Genomic DNA, 17,898 nt, shown 5'->3' on the forward strand with positions numbered 1-17,898 from the left:
TGAGGCAAATGGTGAAATCTGAAAACTCAGGGACTAGAAATAAAAAATTACAGCAATAAATTCTGTGGAATAGAGAACCTTCAACAAAACAAAGTTGAGCACTCGAAAAGCCTGGAAATGAAGCAAGGTTATATACCCAATTATTAACTCACAGTTTGGGGAAACAGAGCATTTTCCATGGGGGACAAATCCTTCTGATGGACGGCCCATGAGAAATGCTCTATTAACAACTCAGGTTATATAGAAAATAGGTGAATCCACTTTCCAAGAAATGCAACCCCAACCCCACAAATCCCCAAACAAAACGAACCAAACAAAAACTCTTAAGCATATAGGGTTTGCATGTGTATAACAAATCAAAGCAAATCTGAGGAAAAAATGAAGCAACAACCCAATAAATGTAAGGGAGTAAGGGTAATCGAAATTCATAGAATTTTAGAAATGAGACCAAATAAATCATCTAGTCTAACATCCTTATTTCACAGACGAGGAAACTGAGGCACAGAGAATAAGTAATTTCTCAATGTCAGATTGGAGTCAACAAGGAAAATAGCCAAAATTGATGAATAACAGCTGCATGAAAATAGTAGTTCTTTTGTATCTAATGAATCACATATGTTAATAAGGTTAAACGCATACCAGGTTGTACCTTACAGGACACTGTATTTAATCAGGAGACATATGAGAGCCAGCAAAAAAGGCAATGTAGGTTTTGTCCTGCTAGAGTGTAAGCTCCTTGAAGGCAGTTTGCCTTGCACTAAATAAACGTTTACTGAATTTTCATCTCTAGAACTATATTCTTAAAACAGCCATGCTACAACTCTGTGTGTGTGTGTGTGTTGCACTCTTTTGTTCTTTGGTAAGGAAAGATAAAGACTTAGGTAAGCTTTAATGGATAAAGCAAGGCAGTGTTTGAATATAAACTGTAAAAACAGTATTTTCCTTCCTCCTCGTCAAAAAAAAACCCTCCAAAAACCCAACTGCAAAGAACTTTAATATACCAACTGAAAATATAGGCATGACAAGTAACTCTAGCTGCTTTGTTTCGAAAGGGATATAATAGGGAAGTCTTAATGAGACCTTCAAGAATCATTCCAGAGATAGCACTTGTTTTCCCAGGCTTCAAAAAGATAAAATGAAGACATAGCATTTGAGGCTTAGTGGATTAATGCTGATTTTTTTTTTACCTCTGGAGTGCTGGATTTAAACTGTATATGGCCTCTGTTCAATTTTTAGTGGGCACAGGTCCATGTTCAAAAACCACCACACATGTGGGAACTATTCCCAAGCAATTGGTACTGTGTGGTCAGAAATGGGACAAGATTGGCAGTAAGGGTGCCAGAGGCCAGGACGCAGGTGCACTGCAGAGCTGCACACAGAAGTCCTAAAATCTGCATGTGTTTGAGTCATACCTAACTCTAGGGACTCTGATGGTTACTACTTTTCATGAGCATTAAAAAAAAAAAAAAATCAACATCACCCACTTCTGCTGTTAAAAAAAAAATCAATCGGTATTACATAACAGCATGAACTATTTTACCATTCTATTATTAAATACTGTATTGTTTCCTTAAATCTCGTGCCAGAACCGACCCAGACACCCATTAAAGTGGGAGATACAGAAGTTCTCTTTCCATGCCCAACTCAAAGTGTTCTGGCTCAGGCCCCTCTTCCCCTCTCCTTGAAAGAAAAAAAAAAGGCTTTTAATTTCAAGGTATAAAAATAAGTAAAATGATAGTTTTAGCCACCACACTTCTTGGCCTGTCATAACACAATTGGAAGACAAGCTGTAAATACTTGTCTTCAGTGTCAAGAGTAGAAAGTGTCACACCCAGCAGTTCCATGGGACTTCTAAATCAGCTGGTAGCCTTCATCACTCATACCGGTTTTCTAAAAAGCACTTGGGAATAGGCTGACAAGGCTCAGCAATCTGCAGAATATTAAATATCTTTCTTGCAACACACCGGTGACTCAAGTCTGTCTCTTACTGGGCCATATGCACAGCTGTGCTGGAAAAGGAAGCTATTAACCATATTAAAAAACTAGAAATATTACCAATAAAGAGATCTCATCAAATACGTGGTCCCCATTTATCCACAAAGAAAGAAAGTGTTAGGGATTTAATAACATATGAAAATCACTCTGAATGCAATAACATCACAAGCGCTCTTGATAATATTTAAAAGCATTTTCCTCCCCTTAAGTTCTAATCCATTTCATATAGTAGCCAATAGGAAATTTCTGTAGGGAGACTACGATATTGGAGTATCGCTTACAGCCAACTTTATTGTAACTGTGATGCTGCCAAAGATAAGGAGTAAAACAAGAAGAAACTTGAAAAGCTTATTTCATCCTCAGAATCTCTGGGTTCACACAGTTGGGCCTACTTTCACTCGGAAAACTTATATTTCAGAGAAGGCCTGTAGTGTATCATCCATGAACACTAAAAGTACGGTAAATGCAGTATGAAATCTGAAGATGCAATATACTTAAAAGTTTACATTCAAAACACTTCTAAATATTATTTAGTAAGGTCATCTAAAATTGGCAATTTGAAATAAATTATTTGGTGATTATCCATTTTTCAGTTTAAATTTGATGAAGAACTCCTCAGAAGTAACTGAATGCTACTTTGTAGGTATCAAACAGTGTTATTAAAATCACTGATATATATTCAACTTTACACTTTCTTTAAACCCTTTTCTCTCCTTTTAAAATATTTTCATCTCTTCAGTTAAATATTTACCATTTTCTTCCAGCATTCCTAGTATTACTTGTCTCTCTACCCTTTTACCCTACATATATTAAACCAAAGACCTGATTAAAAAAATTTTTTTTCAATTAAAAACTCCAATCAAGAGAAGCTTGCAGGAAGATATGTACAGAAAGAACATGAGATGGCTGTTTTAAAATATAAGAAAATAACATGAACTTCAAGAAAGTTATTATAAAAGTTCTTCTTAAAAGCATAAATAAATTTCAGTTATAACTGAAACAGCAAAGCTATTTTTGAAATCTGAAGTCCTCTTATAAATTCAACCTATATTTTTCTCTCACTAATTCCATCAACTTTAATGTTCTCTCAGACTAGAGAAATTATAAGTTTAAGCAAGGGGTGAGTATCTCTATCTCAGAAAACATACTATTTTCAATTTAAGACATATATCCTAGTTTTAACTTATATTATGGTTTTTTAAATTAGAATACATCTAACCTAAGTTTGGAAGTCATATTAAAAAGCCCATGTTTTTATTGAAGATGTCATTAAATCATTTCATCACAAGAATTTAATCACTGTCTCCAATCTGACCAGCATTTAATATGGTCTAAACACACTGGCTTTACAGAACTAACTTTGAAGTAATTGCATTCAAGGTTGAGGATATCTGTACATACTTTTAAAACTTTTTTCTTTTAATAGCTTTAGACTCCATCAAGATGTACTGACCCTTAAATGTGAGCTAAAATAAAAGCCAACTGTGTTTATAATGATGAAATAAAATACTGAGTTCTAAATTTGGTAATTTACCACTTGACGGCTTCAGAGTTCAATTAAAATATATATATATATATATATATATATATATATATATATATAAAAGACGTCATATTGGCAGACTTAATTTTCTGATGTTCCATTTTCTGAAAAACTGTTAATGTTTAAAGATTGTAACAATTTACATATATGTTGTTTTAATTGGTCAACACTATGGTCCAGACCTCTTATTAAGTAGTGAAACAATGTTTACTTAAAATCCTGCGCAAAATATTCAATTATTGAAGATGTTTACCTCAAACAAACGAGAGAGTAATGGATCATTAAAGACTCCACTTAAAAAATGTTTCTTCACAAGGGCTATTTTTGCTTCAGATTCATGCAAATATGGTGTTTAAAACTGGGTCATATTTCAGTCCAAAAACCAATGCCCCAGAGAGACAAATAATTTCCAAGAACAGGAAATCCATAAATGAGATAATAGTTAAACTCCCCCCAATTCAAAATAAATTACATAACTTACTCTGTTTTCCTTCTTTGTTTGTCCTCAAAGATGTCATTGAGATTGATGGCCACCTGCCCTAAAAACTTATCCAGACCCACCAGGGACCTGTGCATAACTATGAGGAAAAGGATGTATTTCTCTGGATTCCCCTGCATTAGCCAACCAGGCAGCTCAAAAGAGGCCTCTTCCTTCCAGACTGGCTCAAGGGTTTTCTCAGCTACAGAGGTGGAGTACTTTTCCTTGCCCAGCTGAATTATAGTGTATGTGTCATTGGTGCCACTTTTGCCTTTTGGCTTAAGATCTTTGGCTTGGAGCACTGTGACCTGCACGTGGGTCGGAAACCACTTTTGGGCTTGCTCGGAAAGCATCATTCTGTCCTTTTTCTCTGCACCGAGTTCACCAGCGCAGGCAGGGACCCTCCCGCAGGGAGAGCCTGATTCCTTAATCACTGCATCCTAAGGACACTTAACGGAGACAGGCAAACTCACAGCTGCCCGACTTCCCTAGGGCTGATGTCCAAACGCCTTGCTGGGGCAGCCTGGGGGCAGAGCTGCTCTGGGGGTCCCCTTTCCTCTGGAGAAGCACAGGGGCCCACCATCACCTGGCCGCGCAGTCCAGGCCTCCGCGCGGAGGCCCGCGCCTCGCGTCCGCACCTCCACGCTCCGCCGGCCCCGGGGACTGGCCCTCGGCGGCGACTGGTGGCTTCCAGGCCTTCGGGCAGGTGAGGCCAGGCCGCCAAGGCCCGAACGGAGGGCGGCAGAGGTGGGAGGGCGCCCCCGCCCCAATTCGCAGCCCCGGGCTTCCCGCCCGCTGCCTCCGCGCCTCCCGCCCGCCCGGCGCTGGTCCGCGGGCCCGGCTGGGCTCCTCCTCCCGACCCCGGTAATACGAACCGCCGGCGGCTCGTGCGGCCTCGCTCCCTCTCGCAAACCTCTCCCTCCTCCTCCCCCTCGCCTCGGCTCCTCCTCTCGGGCGGGCCTGGGGGCGGGGGCGGGTCGCTGTGGGGTGGAGTGGGACCGGGGGCGGGGGACGATGCCGCTCCGGCGCGGGAGGACCGCGGGGTGGGCTGCTGGCGGAAGGACGGCGGGCGCGGGTCTCGGCCTAGCCGAGCCGGCGGCTCCTAGCACCAGGCGGGCGGCGGCACTTCCGGGTTGTCCTTCTCCATCTTGATCTCGGGAATGCGACGGGGCGGAGCAGGGCCGGGCGGGGCCCCGGGGTCAAGGGTCAGCACCACCCCGGTTGCCGTGGTGACCGGGGGCGTGTCGCGCGGGCGCTGAGGCTGCGAGCTAGGCGCCTAGTGTTGGATGTTCCTCGAGCAGGTTCGCGCCCGTTTTGGGCCTGGCACCGTGCTGGGCGCTGGGAACGTGGGGACCTGCACGGGCCGGCAGGGGGGCTCTGGGGACAGCGGGAGACTGCTCCGAGAGGAGGCAGTCAAGGCCCGGGGCACGCCCGGTCTTGGGAGAGACCCAGTTTCGATCTTTGGAAGCTGTCTGTTCTGTACCGTGGATGCCCAGTGCCTGGCACCGAGCGGGCGTTGGATGAGTGGTGGTGAAATAAAATCAGTCCCTTTAACCGGCCGAAAACATACTTTTCCCCAACCCCTTATCCACTCTTCTCTTTTTGAAATGAGAGAAGGCTGCTAATTGACTGGAATGACATCCCCCACTCAGACGACAGGAGAAAGGGAAGCGGATAAAGGATTCCAAAGCTAACACAGGGGTTAATAAATTAGATTCCGGGAGGCACTGGGCTGGAGTCAGAAGACCTGGTTCTGATCCCACATCTGCCACCATCGAATGTATGACCTTGGTCAAGTCATTTCCCCTCCCTGAGCCTCGTTTTCTTCACAGGTAAAACAGGTCTCCGTAAAGTCCGAGACGCCATCGCCACTCTGTGGGCTTACGCGTCCAAAGGACCCCCCTTGGGCACTCACACTCTGTTAGTCTATCTAACTTCAGAAGCCAAACGCAGAGCTGATTCTGGTCGTATTCAGCCAAGTCAACTAAGAAAAGCAAACAGCCTCCCTCACCAAGGGCAACTGACAAGTTCCTTACCTGCCCTGAGGGCAAGTCCTGAGGGACACCGGCACTGTTGGAATGGAAGGGACGGTGTTAAGAGAAGAAAATGTGGATGTGTTAATACTGCATTTTTTCTGAAACCAACCTGATCTAATGGGAAAAGTTTGGGTAATGGCTGATGAGTCAGGAGCCTTGCTTGATGTCCTGACTGCCAGAAATAAAGTAGAAAACTTGTGATGGGCACTTAGCTTCCTGAGACAAGGAACTTGGATTCTGGGAGCCTGGATTTCCTAGTCCATAAATTGTTGATAAAATTGCTACTATAGAGTTGGGAGGGGTATTAAGAGGTTATACATATTCATTTCCTGGCATAGTATGGAACATAATTCTAAGTCTCCCTTCCTCCCTCTATTTATTACAAGAGGCATTCTATCTTTATTGTATTTATTTCTGTTCATGTCTTATCTTCCCAAGGAAAGTCTAACCTCTTTGGATTGCCTTGTGTATCATGGATCATCCCTTCACAGTGTTTAGCAGGCAGTAGACACTCAATTATTGAATGTCCTTCTCCCTTCACAAGACTAATTTTGAGAGTAAAACAATATGATAGATGTGCATACACTTTTCCAACTTAAAATGACTATAAAAGTGTAAGGTATTGTGTTTATTATTTTCAGGCAATGTTTAAAACTTTTCAATTTGGGGAGAACATTGTGTTCTCCATGTTTTCTCGCTATCCTCATGGATACTAGCTGCAGCACTTAAAACTCTTAAGAAACAAGGGTCTTTTCATTACTTTTTGAATGGAGGTATGGGAGGGCCCAATGCATTTGTGTCAGAAGAGCAACCATATAGTTGGAAAACCTTAGGGGGAGAGGGGATAACGTTATATATTATTTTAATCCTATGGAAAGAAGATACTCTCCTGACTCTAAAGGACAGCACCACAAACCTCGAAACTACTCAGATTCCAGCACATTCTTTCAGGGGCCCACTGACACTTGCTCGCATCTATAGATTTCATTTATTGGAAACCACAGTTTTTTAGTGCTGCTTACACACAGTGGCTGGTGTATGTTCTGCATGTAGGCACTCTAAAAAGAGACATTAGATTAATTTATCACCAAGATATTCAGGGAACCAAACTACAGATGAATCTTGAATAATCTTGAGCCACCTAGAGTGAAAAGACCTGGTTTTAGGTCATTCTGATGAAAGTTTACTATAAAATGTAAAAAAGAGGCAGAATTTTCCATCTCTGAGAAACAGTGTATGAAAAAGCCATGTGTAGAAAACAGAACAAAATCATCCTACTGTTAATACTGCACCTGGATCCCAGAGTGGATAGTTGTCAACCTGAAAGAAAAATATTCTCAGGTTTTTAAAGGGTGCATTGGAATAGTCAACAGTGGAATTTCAACCAGGATGTCCAGGGAGAAATAAACTGACACCTGAAACTTACAAAAACAAGATAAACATCATGAAAAAAACTTAAGTGTAGAATTGTTATATACTGCATTTTAAAAGTCATCGTCTCTATTATAAGTTGTAATTAAATAAGAAATAGGCAACTATAATAGTGAATGTGTGTTTCTAAAGAGCTTAAAATTGTTTGGTAAGCTTTATTAATGATTATAAACGTGTTTACAAGTATCATTTCACCCATCTGAAATATAGCCATCTCTAGGGTGGAAGTTGGCAGCAATGATCACAGCAACGCAGTAACAGACTTCAACAAAATTCAGGGAACACTCTAAAAGCAAGAGCTGAACAAATGGAATTACTAACATCTCTCCCTGTTGCACCTAAATTTCTTTTGAGTTTTCCCAAAACTTGGCTAGAGCCAAAATTGTTTAGTTTTACTATCTGGCAAGATCAGAAGTCATGACTTAATGTTCTAAGCCAAAATAAGAAAATAGTGTATTTTTGCCCTGGAGAAAGCAAATAAACAAACAAATCAAAATGGACTAAATAGAATCTTGAATTGCATTATAAAAGTGTTTTTCTATAAGAAAGTGGTTTTTTTTCTTTTTTGATTACTTGTATGAAGAGTAAAAACATGTCAGTTGAGTCAAATATATGGTTGGCTCATTGTGAAATATAATGGTAATTATGTAAGATCTGAGATCAAAGTGGTTCTACAAAAATGTTTATTGTCTTACAGTTTAAAGATCCTTTTTACTAATTTAAAAATATACAAGGACCGGGCCTCCCTGGTGGCGCAGTGGTTGAGAGTCCGCCTGCCGATGCGGGGGATACGGGTTCGTGCCCCGGTCTGGGAGGATCCCATATGCCGCGGAGCGGCTGGGCCCGTGAGCCATGGCCGCTGGGCCTGCGCATCCGGAGCCTGTGCTCCGCAACGGGGGAGGCCACAACAGTGAGAGGCCCGCGTACCGCCAAAAGAAAAAAAATAAATAAATAAATAAAAATAAAAAATATACAAGGACCATAATTTAAGCAGGGAAAAAGGATTGCATTCATAAGGACAACATAACAGAATTAAGTAATTTTTAAAAATTATCCTATGACTAATGATATGTCCAGAAATGTTTGGTGTAATTCCAAAAATCAAGGGCTTGGAAAAATAACATATCTTAAAGGAGGAAAATGCTGAAATTTCTAACTGTTAACAATACTGCTGCAATGAATAAAAATGATTTGGGCAGAAAGTAAAAATAATCAATATTTATTCTTCCATAGTGGAGGATTCCACAGATGAAAATATTTACTAAATGCTACACCTTTAATAAAATCCCATAAGGAGACGTATTCTAAGCATCATCGTGAATCTTTCCATTTTTTTCCCCCTTTGGGCATCAGCATCTTCAAAATTAAGAGTTGCAAATCTATTGTAGGACAATTATAGTGCTCTTAGTTTTTAAATAGCCCACATATACATTGCATAACATATACATTATGTACCAGGTATTGTTTTCCAGATGGAGGTTCAGAAACATAGGGCAACAAGAAGCTTTCCCGATGTACCATTACAGTCTTCAGACTTCAGATACACACACACACACATGCTGCAAATATACATACAACTCAATGTATATAAAATCTATATACATATACGATATGGCAAAACTCAGGGTTATGTTGGAGATACATACATAGATAAACTCCACATAATCAGTCAAAAACTAAACTTGGCAAGCTGATTAGAAATTATAATAGCTATTAACTAGTATTGGAGTTTTTTGGTGACTGTTTTGTTTTTATCACTGATTAATTTGTCTCTGGGATTGGGCAGTGTATGGACACAGTTTGTGATGCAGGAGAAGCAGTGTGGTGTGTAGTTTAAAGTGCTGTAGTCAACAGCCTGTATCTTAATCCCAGGGCTACGGATTCCTAGCTACATATCTTTAGGGAAGTAATTTTCCTTCTTTGGACCTCTGTTTATTCATTTGTAAAGTAAGAGTCTATAATAGGAACCACTGAAAGCATTTTCTATCATTTAATAATTTGAAGTAGTACATCCATAACACAAAGAAGCAAATTGCATTATCATTATCTAATTGAATTTGGTCAATATACTAAAGCAGATCCCTTTTTATGTAATTTATTAATGAAGGATTTTCTAATTCAGGAGAAAAAGATCTCCAAAATGAGAGCACTCTCTCCCAGATGAAAATGATCATCACAGAAAGGAAGTAAATATAACTTTTATTTATAGACCCTGCATGAGGAAATTGACACTAACAACTCAAGATTTAGAGGAAGTTACATAAAGGGGTTTTGAAAAGTATTAAACTTTTCATTTGTAGTAATAACCTAACTTCTATTCATATTATTTGTAGCTTTTTCAGTCTATGAAGACATGCTGAGAAGGGTAAGAATTTGTGGACCAGAATTCATACTTGTACATAAAAATGTTTTGTATGGATGCTTTTTAATTTCCTCTTCATGGTGTCTTACTATTATGTTGTGCAATTTTTGTTTCCTCAACAAAGTCAATACATGTTAATGCACAGAACATGAACTGATTTACTTTAATACTTTATGGTATTGGGTCAAATGAATAAGCCCAATTTGATCTTTTCTCCTTCCAAAAGATGTTTAAATTGTTTCTAGTTTTTCAGTATCATAGACAATGCTGCAGAGATATCCATATATGTCTCCTATGCACATGTGCAGGGAAGTTTTTTTGGGGGGTAATCGTGCCTCTTTTTGACAACTGACAATGAAATTATTAGGAGTTCGTGAATGATAGTGTGAGAAACCCATGGGCCTGAGCATCAGAAGACATGAGTTCTAATTCTAGCTCTGCAACTAAGGAGTTGTAGACGTGACAAGTCATAATCTTTCTGTGCCTCTGAGGCCCCTTCCACCTCCAGAATTCTCAAAGTTATATATAAAAATAAATAGATAAAATACTGTACATAATATATTATATATTACATATATAATAAGCATACAACATAATATATTATAAATTTTACATGTTGTATATAGTATATAATATCTAATAACATATATAGCATACATATATAATTTAATAAATAGATACATTATAATGTATGATAATGTTATATGTTAATATATATGATTTGTTTCTATGTATACATATATTGATAAAGTAAACTAAGTTTATATATGTATACAATTACTGAAAAGCAGAGATTATTGCTATTGGAAAAAGATTTTGCAAATACACAGGTATCTGTCTTCAAGTTGTGATTGTCTCACCATCATGAGTCTTACTGAAATCTTCCAGAACATTGCTACTTTTATGGATTTATGTGGAAGTTAACAGGGACGGGATAACTTTATTATTGAAAGAAATGTTTATCAGAGTTACATAAACTTATCATCCTTGTCCTCTGTAAACATCTGTTAATATTTTTTCATGACCAGTTAAAATCCAAGATGGAGGATTTTTAAAAACAAATAATAAGGGATTAGAATTACAATATTTCTGGAACCAATATATATGTTCTTTTGGAGAGCATTAAACTGGTGAGCAGCTTGCAAAACCACTGGATGGGATGTTTTTCTCCCCCTACATAAGATCTACTGCCCTCTCTCCCTTTCTACTTATTTAATCTATCCAAAACAAAGTAGAGGACTTTAAAAGTATTTGTTATATTTTGTGTGTTTGATATAAAGCCTGGGGAAAAGCATTTCATTTTGAGGGCTAGACCCAACTCTTCTTGCTCCAAGGTCAGATTTCTGCTAAGCAGTTTTCAATCAGCCTGAACAATGTTTTAGTCCATCTGAATGTCTGATAATAAAAATAGTTTTGGCTTAGAACCGGGTGCTTATCTTTTACATGGTCTGGATTAGGTCACCTTCTGAGCACTTATAGGTTATGATATAGGGAAAGATGATTTTGAAACCATATTATAATCATTTTCTAGTTATTGAAATGATCATTGATGATCTACATAGCCAAAATTAAGCATCAGACTTAGTTTAGCAAAGTAGACCTAAAAGCAATACTTGCTTCCAAAAAGTGAAGGAATAATGGAAGGAACATTGGACTGAGAGAGGCCATCTGGGTCAACCAACCAACAGTATGTATGACCTTGAGCAACTTAAATTCTTCTTTAGTAAAATAGCAACTTGTACATTTCTTCTACTTCCAAACTTGGATCTCAGGTTATCCAGAACTACTTCCCAATGGACTCACATCAACAAGCAACTGTGTTTTACCGTGGTTGTTTATCAGGCTTACCCAGGAGAATAAGGTATTTAGATTGTGTAATTTGTGCCTGTAACTGTGCTCTTGTAACCTGAGGTCTTAAGAAAAATTAAGGAAGTTTTTTAAAAAAAAACTCCTGTCCAAACTACAAAGTGCATTGTATGAATTTCTAAGCTCAAGTTTTGACTAAATCATCTTTGTAATTTCAAGAGGTTTTGTTTTCCTTTTCTACATACACTTGGACATTGGAAAGGAATGGAGCAAACTAGCTTTGTAAAAATGAAGTCTGGTGCATTAGCCACCTCAGGAATCAAGGGCTTGCAACATTTTCTAAAACAAGACTTTCTCCAAAGCTCCTGGGATACAGGCACTCACTCAAATAGGAACATTCACTCAACTTTCATTGAGTGTCCATTCTAGGAAAGGTTTTGTCCCCTGGGCACTAACTACCAGTGTGACCTCTGGAAAATGATGTAAACTCTCTAAATTTAGGTTTGCTCATCTGCCAAATGGGTTGTTGGGAGGATGAAATGAGGGGTCATGTAAAGTTTAGAGAGGGCCTGGCACATAGGAAGTTCTCAAAAGATGTTCATTGCTATTGGGTTGGTGGTACAATTCCACTTCTCTTTGCAACGGCTTTCCTCATATCTGAAGGCAATGGCTAGCAGCACGGTTGTTCTGGGCTATTCTTCACCAATGGGTTAAGGGTCTGGAGCTGCAGCAGGTGCTTCTCTAGCTCAGCGGGTGAGAGCCAGCCAGTGGAGACCCTGAGTTACTTTGGTTTTAAGCCAAACCCAATGTTGTTAGACACTTTTTTCCAAATAAAAATAAAATAACTCCTTAATATTTCAGACCTTCATTTAACATTTAATACTGACTTTCTAAAGTATCATTTTAACAACTTTATTAGACAGATTTTGAGTTGCAGAAAAATAACGAAGACTCCCTAAATTATGTACCTTCTATCTCTACAACTAGCTGAATTAGAAACTTAAGTAATAGATCATATACCAGATAATATTTTAATATACTAGATTTTTACTTAGAATTGTGACGAATTTAAAAACAAAAGTATGACATCCTTTGGTACACCTAGTAACATAAACATTCAGCGACTAATCAGTGTTTTCGAACTCCCATGTACCACTCTAATTTTAAGCATGTTATCTCTGTACTAATAATAATAGCTAATGTTTGCTGATTGCCCACCTTATGCTAAATTCTTTAACATTGCATTCTCATTGAATTTGAAAAAGATAAAGCTATAGCCAACACAAACATCACCATTGCCTTTTCCTATCCCATCACAAAGAAGGAGGAAGGTTGTACAGTAGACTGTCCTCTCAGGCATTGCTCACCTCAGGATGAGGCAGGAAACTTGGAAACCAAATCCTTCATATCCTTTGAACAACTCTTGTACCTCAATTGGCTTTAAGCATTATCATAGCATCCTTGACACAATCCCAGAGCCTAACACTGCTTTAGTGAGAGCGTAGAGACAAACAAAAGACAATTGATCTATTTTGCAGCTCATGGCATACTCCCTGGAGCAGCAGCCTGTTCTGTGGTGTTTGGCATCCACAAACTGCAGACGGATTGTAATGTATTAGAGAAACCTATCCATTGAAAAACAAGTCACTTTTTTTTTTTTTTTTTTTTTTTTTTTTCTTTTTGCGGTATGCGGGCCTCTCACTGTTGTGGCCTCCCCCGTTGCGGAGCACAGGCTCCGGACGCGCAGGCCCAGCGGCCATGGCTCACGGGCCCAGCCGCTCCGCGGCACATGGGATCCTCCCAGACCGGGGCACGAACCCGTATCCCCTGCATCGGCAGGCGGACTCTCAACCACTGCGCCACCAGGGAGGCCCACAAGTCACTTTTGATATCACTTCATTCTTCTGCTTTCATAGCTCAATGTTGGGAAATTGTTGGGTTTCCACTCAGGAGACCAAGGCTCACATACCACCTCAGCCTACTAATTATATTTATTAGACATTTGCTGAAGAGTAAAACACAATAATGTATGGAAAAACATGCTGTAAACTATAAAGAATTTTACAAATATGAAATTTTATCATAGTTTTTAGTCCTGTATCTCTCACATGCATACCTACCAGCATTCACACTTTTTCTTCTAGCATCAATAGTTGCTTAGAATGATAAGTGTTGGACAGATTTAAAAGAAAGAAAATTCTAGTTTACCATCATTCAAGCTAAGTTCAACTCAATCAAATTTATAAGGTAATGAATAAATAATAACTTGAAAGCTACATAGATAAATATATGTGATGGGTCAAATACACTGTACTTAGACTAAATTTAAACTTATTATGGAATGAGAATCCTAGTGCCCTCTTGGAAAAACACACCTTAGCAAGCTCATGGGGTTGTAAGGTTGATAATACATTGATAACACCTTACGTGCTTCTCATTCTTAGTTATACCTGGTCCCCTTGTGACTTTCCTCCTAGTTTCAGGCAGCAGCTAGGAAAACCAGACTCACTGTACCAGGGTCCAGTATCAGCTTTGCCATGTCAAAGTAACCAGTAAGGGAAGAGGTAACAAAAGCCAAAGTTTATGCAGTAAACAAAGAATTTTGGAAGAATGCAACTGATGGAAGAATTAGACTGGACAAAGATTTTACTGGTCAGGGAGAAGGGAAAAAAATAAGAATACTGGCACAGAAGGTCAAGCTTGTTTGATACCTTTTAATGTCTCCATGACATTTCTCTTCCTGCTTTTGTTGAGCATAAGAATTGGGCATATTGTCGATAGAGACTCCAGACCAAAAGTGGTTATCGCTTGTATCTTGTCTCCTGGGAGGGTCCTTGAAAGTGAGCAAGGTGCTAGAGCTCCCCAATCCTTTGCACCACGCGGCCTTGGAGCAGCAACGGTAGCAGTAGAACATCAGGGCAGGGGAACCCTAGGTAGAGAAGATTCAAGGTACCCCCCTGAGCCTCCTGTCATTAGAGAGGCACCAGCAAACTTCTGAGAATTTCATCTTCTCCAGAGAGGTGTGAAAATGACTAAGAAACCACTGGTAGACTTAAATGATCGTCCAAATCAGGACTGGAAAGGTTTAGAGTACATGGATCCAAGACCAGGAACAGACCATGATGGCACCTACACATATTTCTATACATAAGGAGATGCTATTGGGAACAGATTCCAACAGCCTGGCTAGTCCCCTGGGCCTCAAATTCAGTTCAGCCCTTAGAACTTCAGTTCTGTCCCAGGGAGAAGGGTAGGGAGGCAGAAATTATTACCTGAGTTTAAAACCTGGAATTATTAAATTTATCCAGTTATGTTTTCTGGATGAATTTTGACAGGGATAGAAATGGAAGAAGCAAAACAGAGATTAAGTAGAACAATAGGGAAAATATTTACATTTCTTACATATCACCCCAGGCTGTGGCCTAAAATACTATACTCACTACAAGGGGTAATACATTATAAGCAAAGTGAAGTGATTGCCAGAGCCCATGGATTTGAGGGGTCCCTCCATGATGTTATAAGATGGTGTTGGATCCCCTTTTCTATCAGCTTATGGTGGTACATTAGGACTAAATGTTAAAATGTATTAGCATATATAACAAACACTACAAATGTATTAACTTGAAGTGATGTCTCTAGTGAACTTGGTCCTAAAAATCACCTGCGGTGGATTGGACACCTGACCTCTCAACAGCAAACAGGGAAAAGATGTAGAGCCTTGGTTGATTCCAATGGCAGTTGAAATTGATATTGTGGTGTGGCTTCTTGCAAAGTTAATGCAAATTTTGCATGCATTAATGGAAATATAGTTCATGAAGGTGCTCCAGTATTCTCCTTCACTCTCCTATCCTGTTGCAGCGGATCACTGATCTGTGCCCCGACCTGAGGACATTTCCTCTGCACAGGTAATGCGTCTCATCCCTTGTCATCTCAAGGTTTTGCATATTCCATTCTCCCTTCTCCCTCCTGCATCTCAGCTGTTTCCTTCTCTACTGGATCAAATCTCATCAATACACATATTCCCCAATACTTCTCATATTAAAACAATAATCGCTCATTTGACCTTACATCCCCTCCAGCTACCACCCCACTTTTCTATTTCTTTTTGGAGGAAAACTTCCTGAAAGTCTTGTCAAGATTTTCTCTCTTTCTCCCATTTTCTACTGAAAGTGCTCCCATCAGATTTTGTCTTCCCTACTCTACACCTACATGTTGCCAGGGTCAATGGTCAGTCCTCATCTTATTGGGCAGATTAGCAACATTTGATACAGTTAATCACTTAGAGCTTTCTTTCATTCATGAGGTAAAACTGATGTTAGAATTTAGGGAGCAAAGATGTCTTTGAACAACACCAAAGTTCAAAGTGATGGCCTACTCTGTTGTAGTATTGGATGTATTATAGTTTAATGTCATTGTCATATATGATGATTAGTAATGAAAATATAAACCAAGAGCTAGTTTCCTGTACTCATTTAGTGTATTTTTTCAATTATGTTTAAAATATGTTTCATATCCACCCACTGCTTCCACCATAAAAGTTATCAAACAACCTATACTAGGTGCTTCTCTAAAAAGCATGATCACTAAAGACAACTCTTATTTGGTAGCTCTAACAAGGGACTTGGAGCTTGGACTTCAGGTGTAAATATCTGCATCCTGGGACCTTTCTCTGGTTTGGTGATGTTAAGAGTCTCACAGGCCCAGTTCAACTTTTCTTGAGGCAGGGCATATCAGACTAGCTCTGACTCTATCCCCATGGCTGTGGCTGGATGGAGAAAGCTGGGACCCCACAGTCTGCAGAGGATTTCACCTTTATCAGGGATGTGGACAGAGCCAATTCTCTTGGACTAGGCTATTGGTAGGCAACTATGATGAATGACATATAAAACATTAAAACACAGACATTGAAGAGTTTTGGTGTGGGTCAAATTTCAGGGTCAAGCTTCATGTAGGAACAAAAATGCATTCTACTTCTCAGCTTAAATGAAATAAAGCGTTCACAATCACTAAATGTAAGTTCTTGTAATGTCGATGTTGTATGATCGAAGCCCATATTACTCCAAGTATTTATTTCTATATTCTATTAGTGTTTGTAGATTTTTTTTCTTTCAATTGTTGGACTAATAATGACTGCAAATTATAATTGCTAATATTCTCTAGAGTAGAAAGCTTTCAAATCACCTCCAAGCATTAATACCTATTTAAAAACAACTGAGTTACATTTGGAATTTCCTGGATTCTTCTGTTTGTCACGCAAATATTCAGCTCTGCTCTTTTTATGATAATATGAAATAAAGTAGTTTCTCATAGTAACATTGTAAATCATTTGCTTTCTATTACATACAGCTGGTTTTATTACTGTAATGATTTTCTGTGAGTGCCTATTGCAGAACGCATAAGATGCAATGTGATATTCCTTTATTCAGAATTTATATGTAATTATTGTTTGCCCAGAAATAATGAGACAATTTGGAAATACAGTAATTTATTGTAATACATTTCTTTTTAATATGTATCTACAATGAGGGGGAAAAATCTAAATTTCTAAAAATGACATGCCATCTCTTTTTGTTGTATAGACTAGAGTTTTCATCTCACTGAAAATTCAGAATCAAAATCAAAAACAGCTGAGGTAGTTACTCGGGTGCCTTCCTTCAGCTTATTCAAAAGAATATAGGATGAACGGTAAGAATTAAGTAAACCACAAATTATTTTGGAGTGTCTGGTTTGCATTATAAATAAATTTTTCACTGCTGGTTGTTTTTTCAAAAATATTGCCTGTATTTTTGATATTCATTCCTGTGATCTAATGTAAACTATGTCCTACCAGTTTAACGTATTGTTTGTTCATGATTACATTTTTTTATTACAGTCATATGCTGTAAATATTTCTCACTCTGCTCTTTTGGCTCTCCCCCAAATAGCAATAGTCTTTAAGACATGTCATGGAAAGTGTTATTAAGAAAACTATCCCCCTTTCATGTTGGCACATACTAATTTCACACCTTGAATAGAGTCTAACCACATCAACAACGACATATCCATTTTTAAGACATGGAATTAAAGTTTACTTATTAAGAGGCAACAACAACAAAAAGTCAAAATAGAGCATCACTCTGGCACCAAAATTTTTTTCCTTATTGGTCTGGACAAGAATTTTTAAATACTTGATGGTAAATTTGCATTCATTTGTAGTTTGTAGTTTGGTTTGTGAACCTTTTCTTACATACTTGAAAATGGTAAATTT

At 38.8% G+C, this 17,898-nt stretch overlaps 1 protein-coding gene across 1 annotated transcript in view; it reads right to left on the minus strand.

Moving 5' to 3' along the window:
* Positions 1-4,924, minus strand: part of RAB11FIP2 (RAB11 family interacting protein 2) — a 41,967-nt gene extending 37,043 nt beyond the window's left edge. The window contains exon 1 of the mRNA XM_082630454.1: positions 4,020-4,924. Coding sequence (XP_082486580.1) covers positions 4,020-4,372 — 353 coding nt within the window. The 5' untranslated portion in view covers positions 4,373-4,924. The remainder of the gene's footprint in view (positions 1-4,019) is intronic.
* Between the last annotated feature and the right edge of the window lie 12,974 nt (positions 4,925-17,898).

The sequence above is a fragment of the Mesoplodon mirus genome, assembly GCF_964341445.2.
Source record: "Mesoplodon mirus genome assembly, chromosome: 2".
Classification (NCBI taxonomy): Eukaryota; Metazoa; Chordata; class Mammalia; order Artiodactyla; family Ziphiidae; genus Mesoplodon; species Mesoplodon mirus.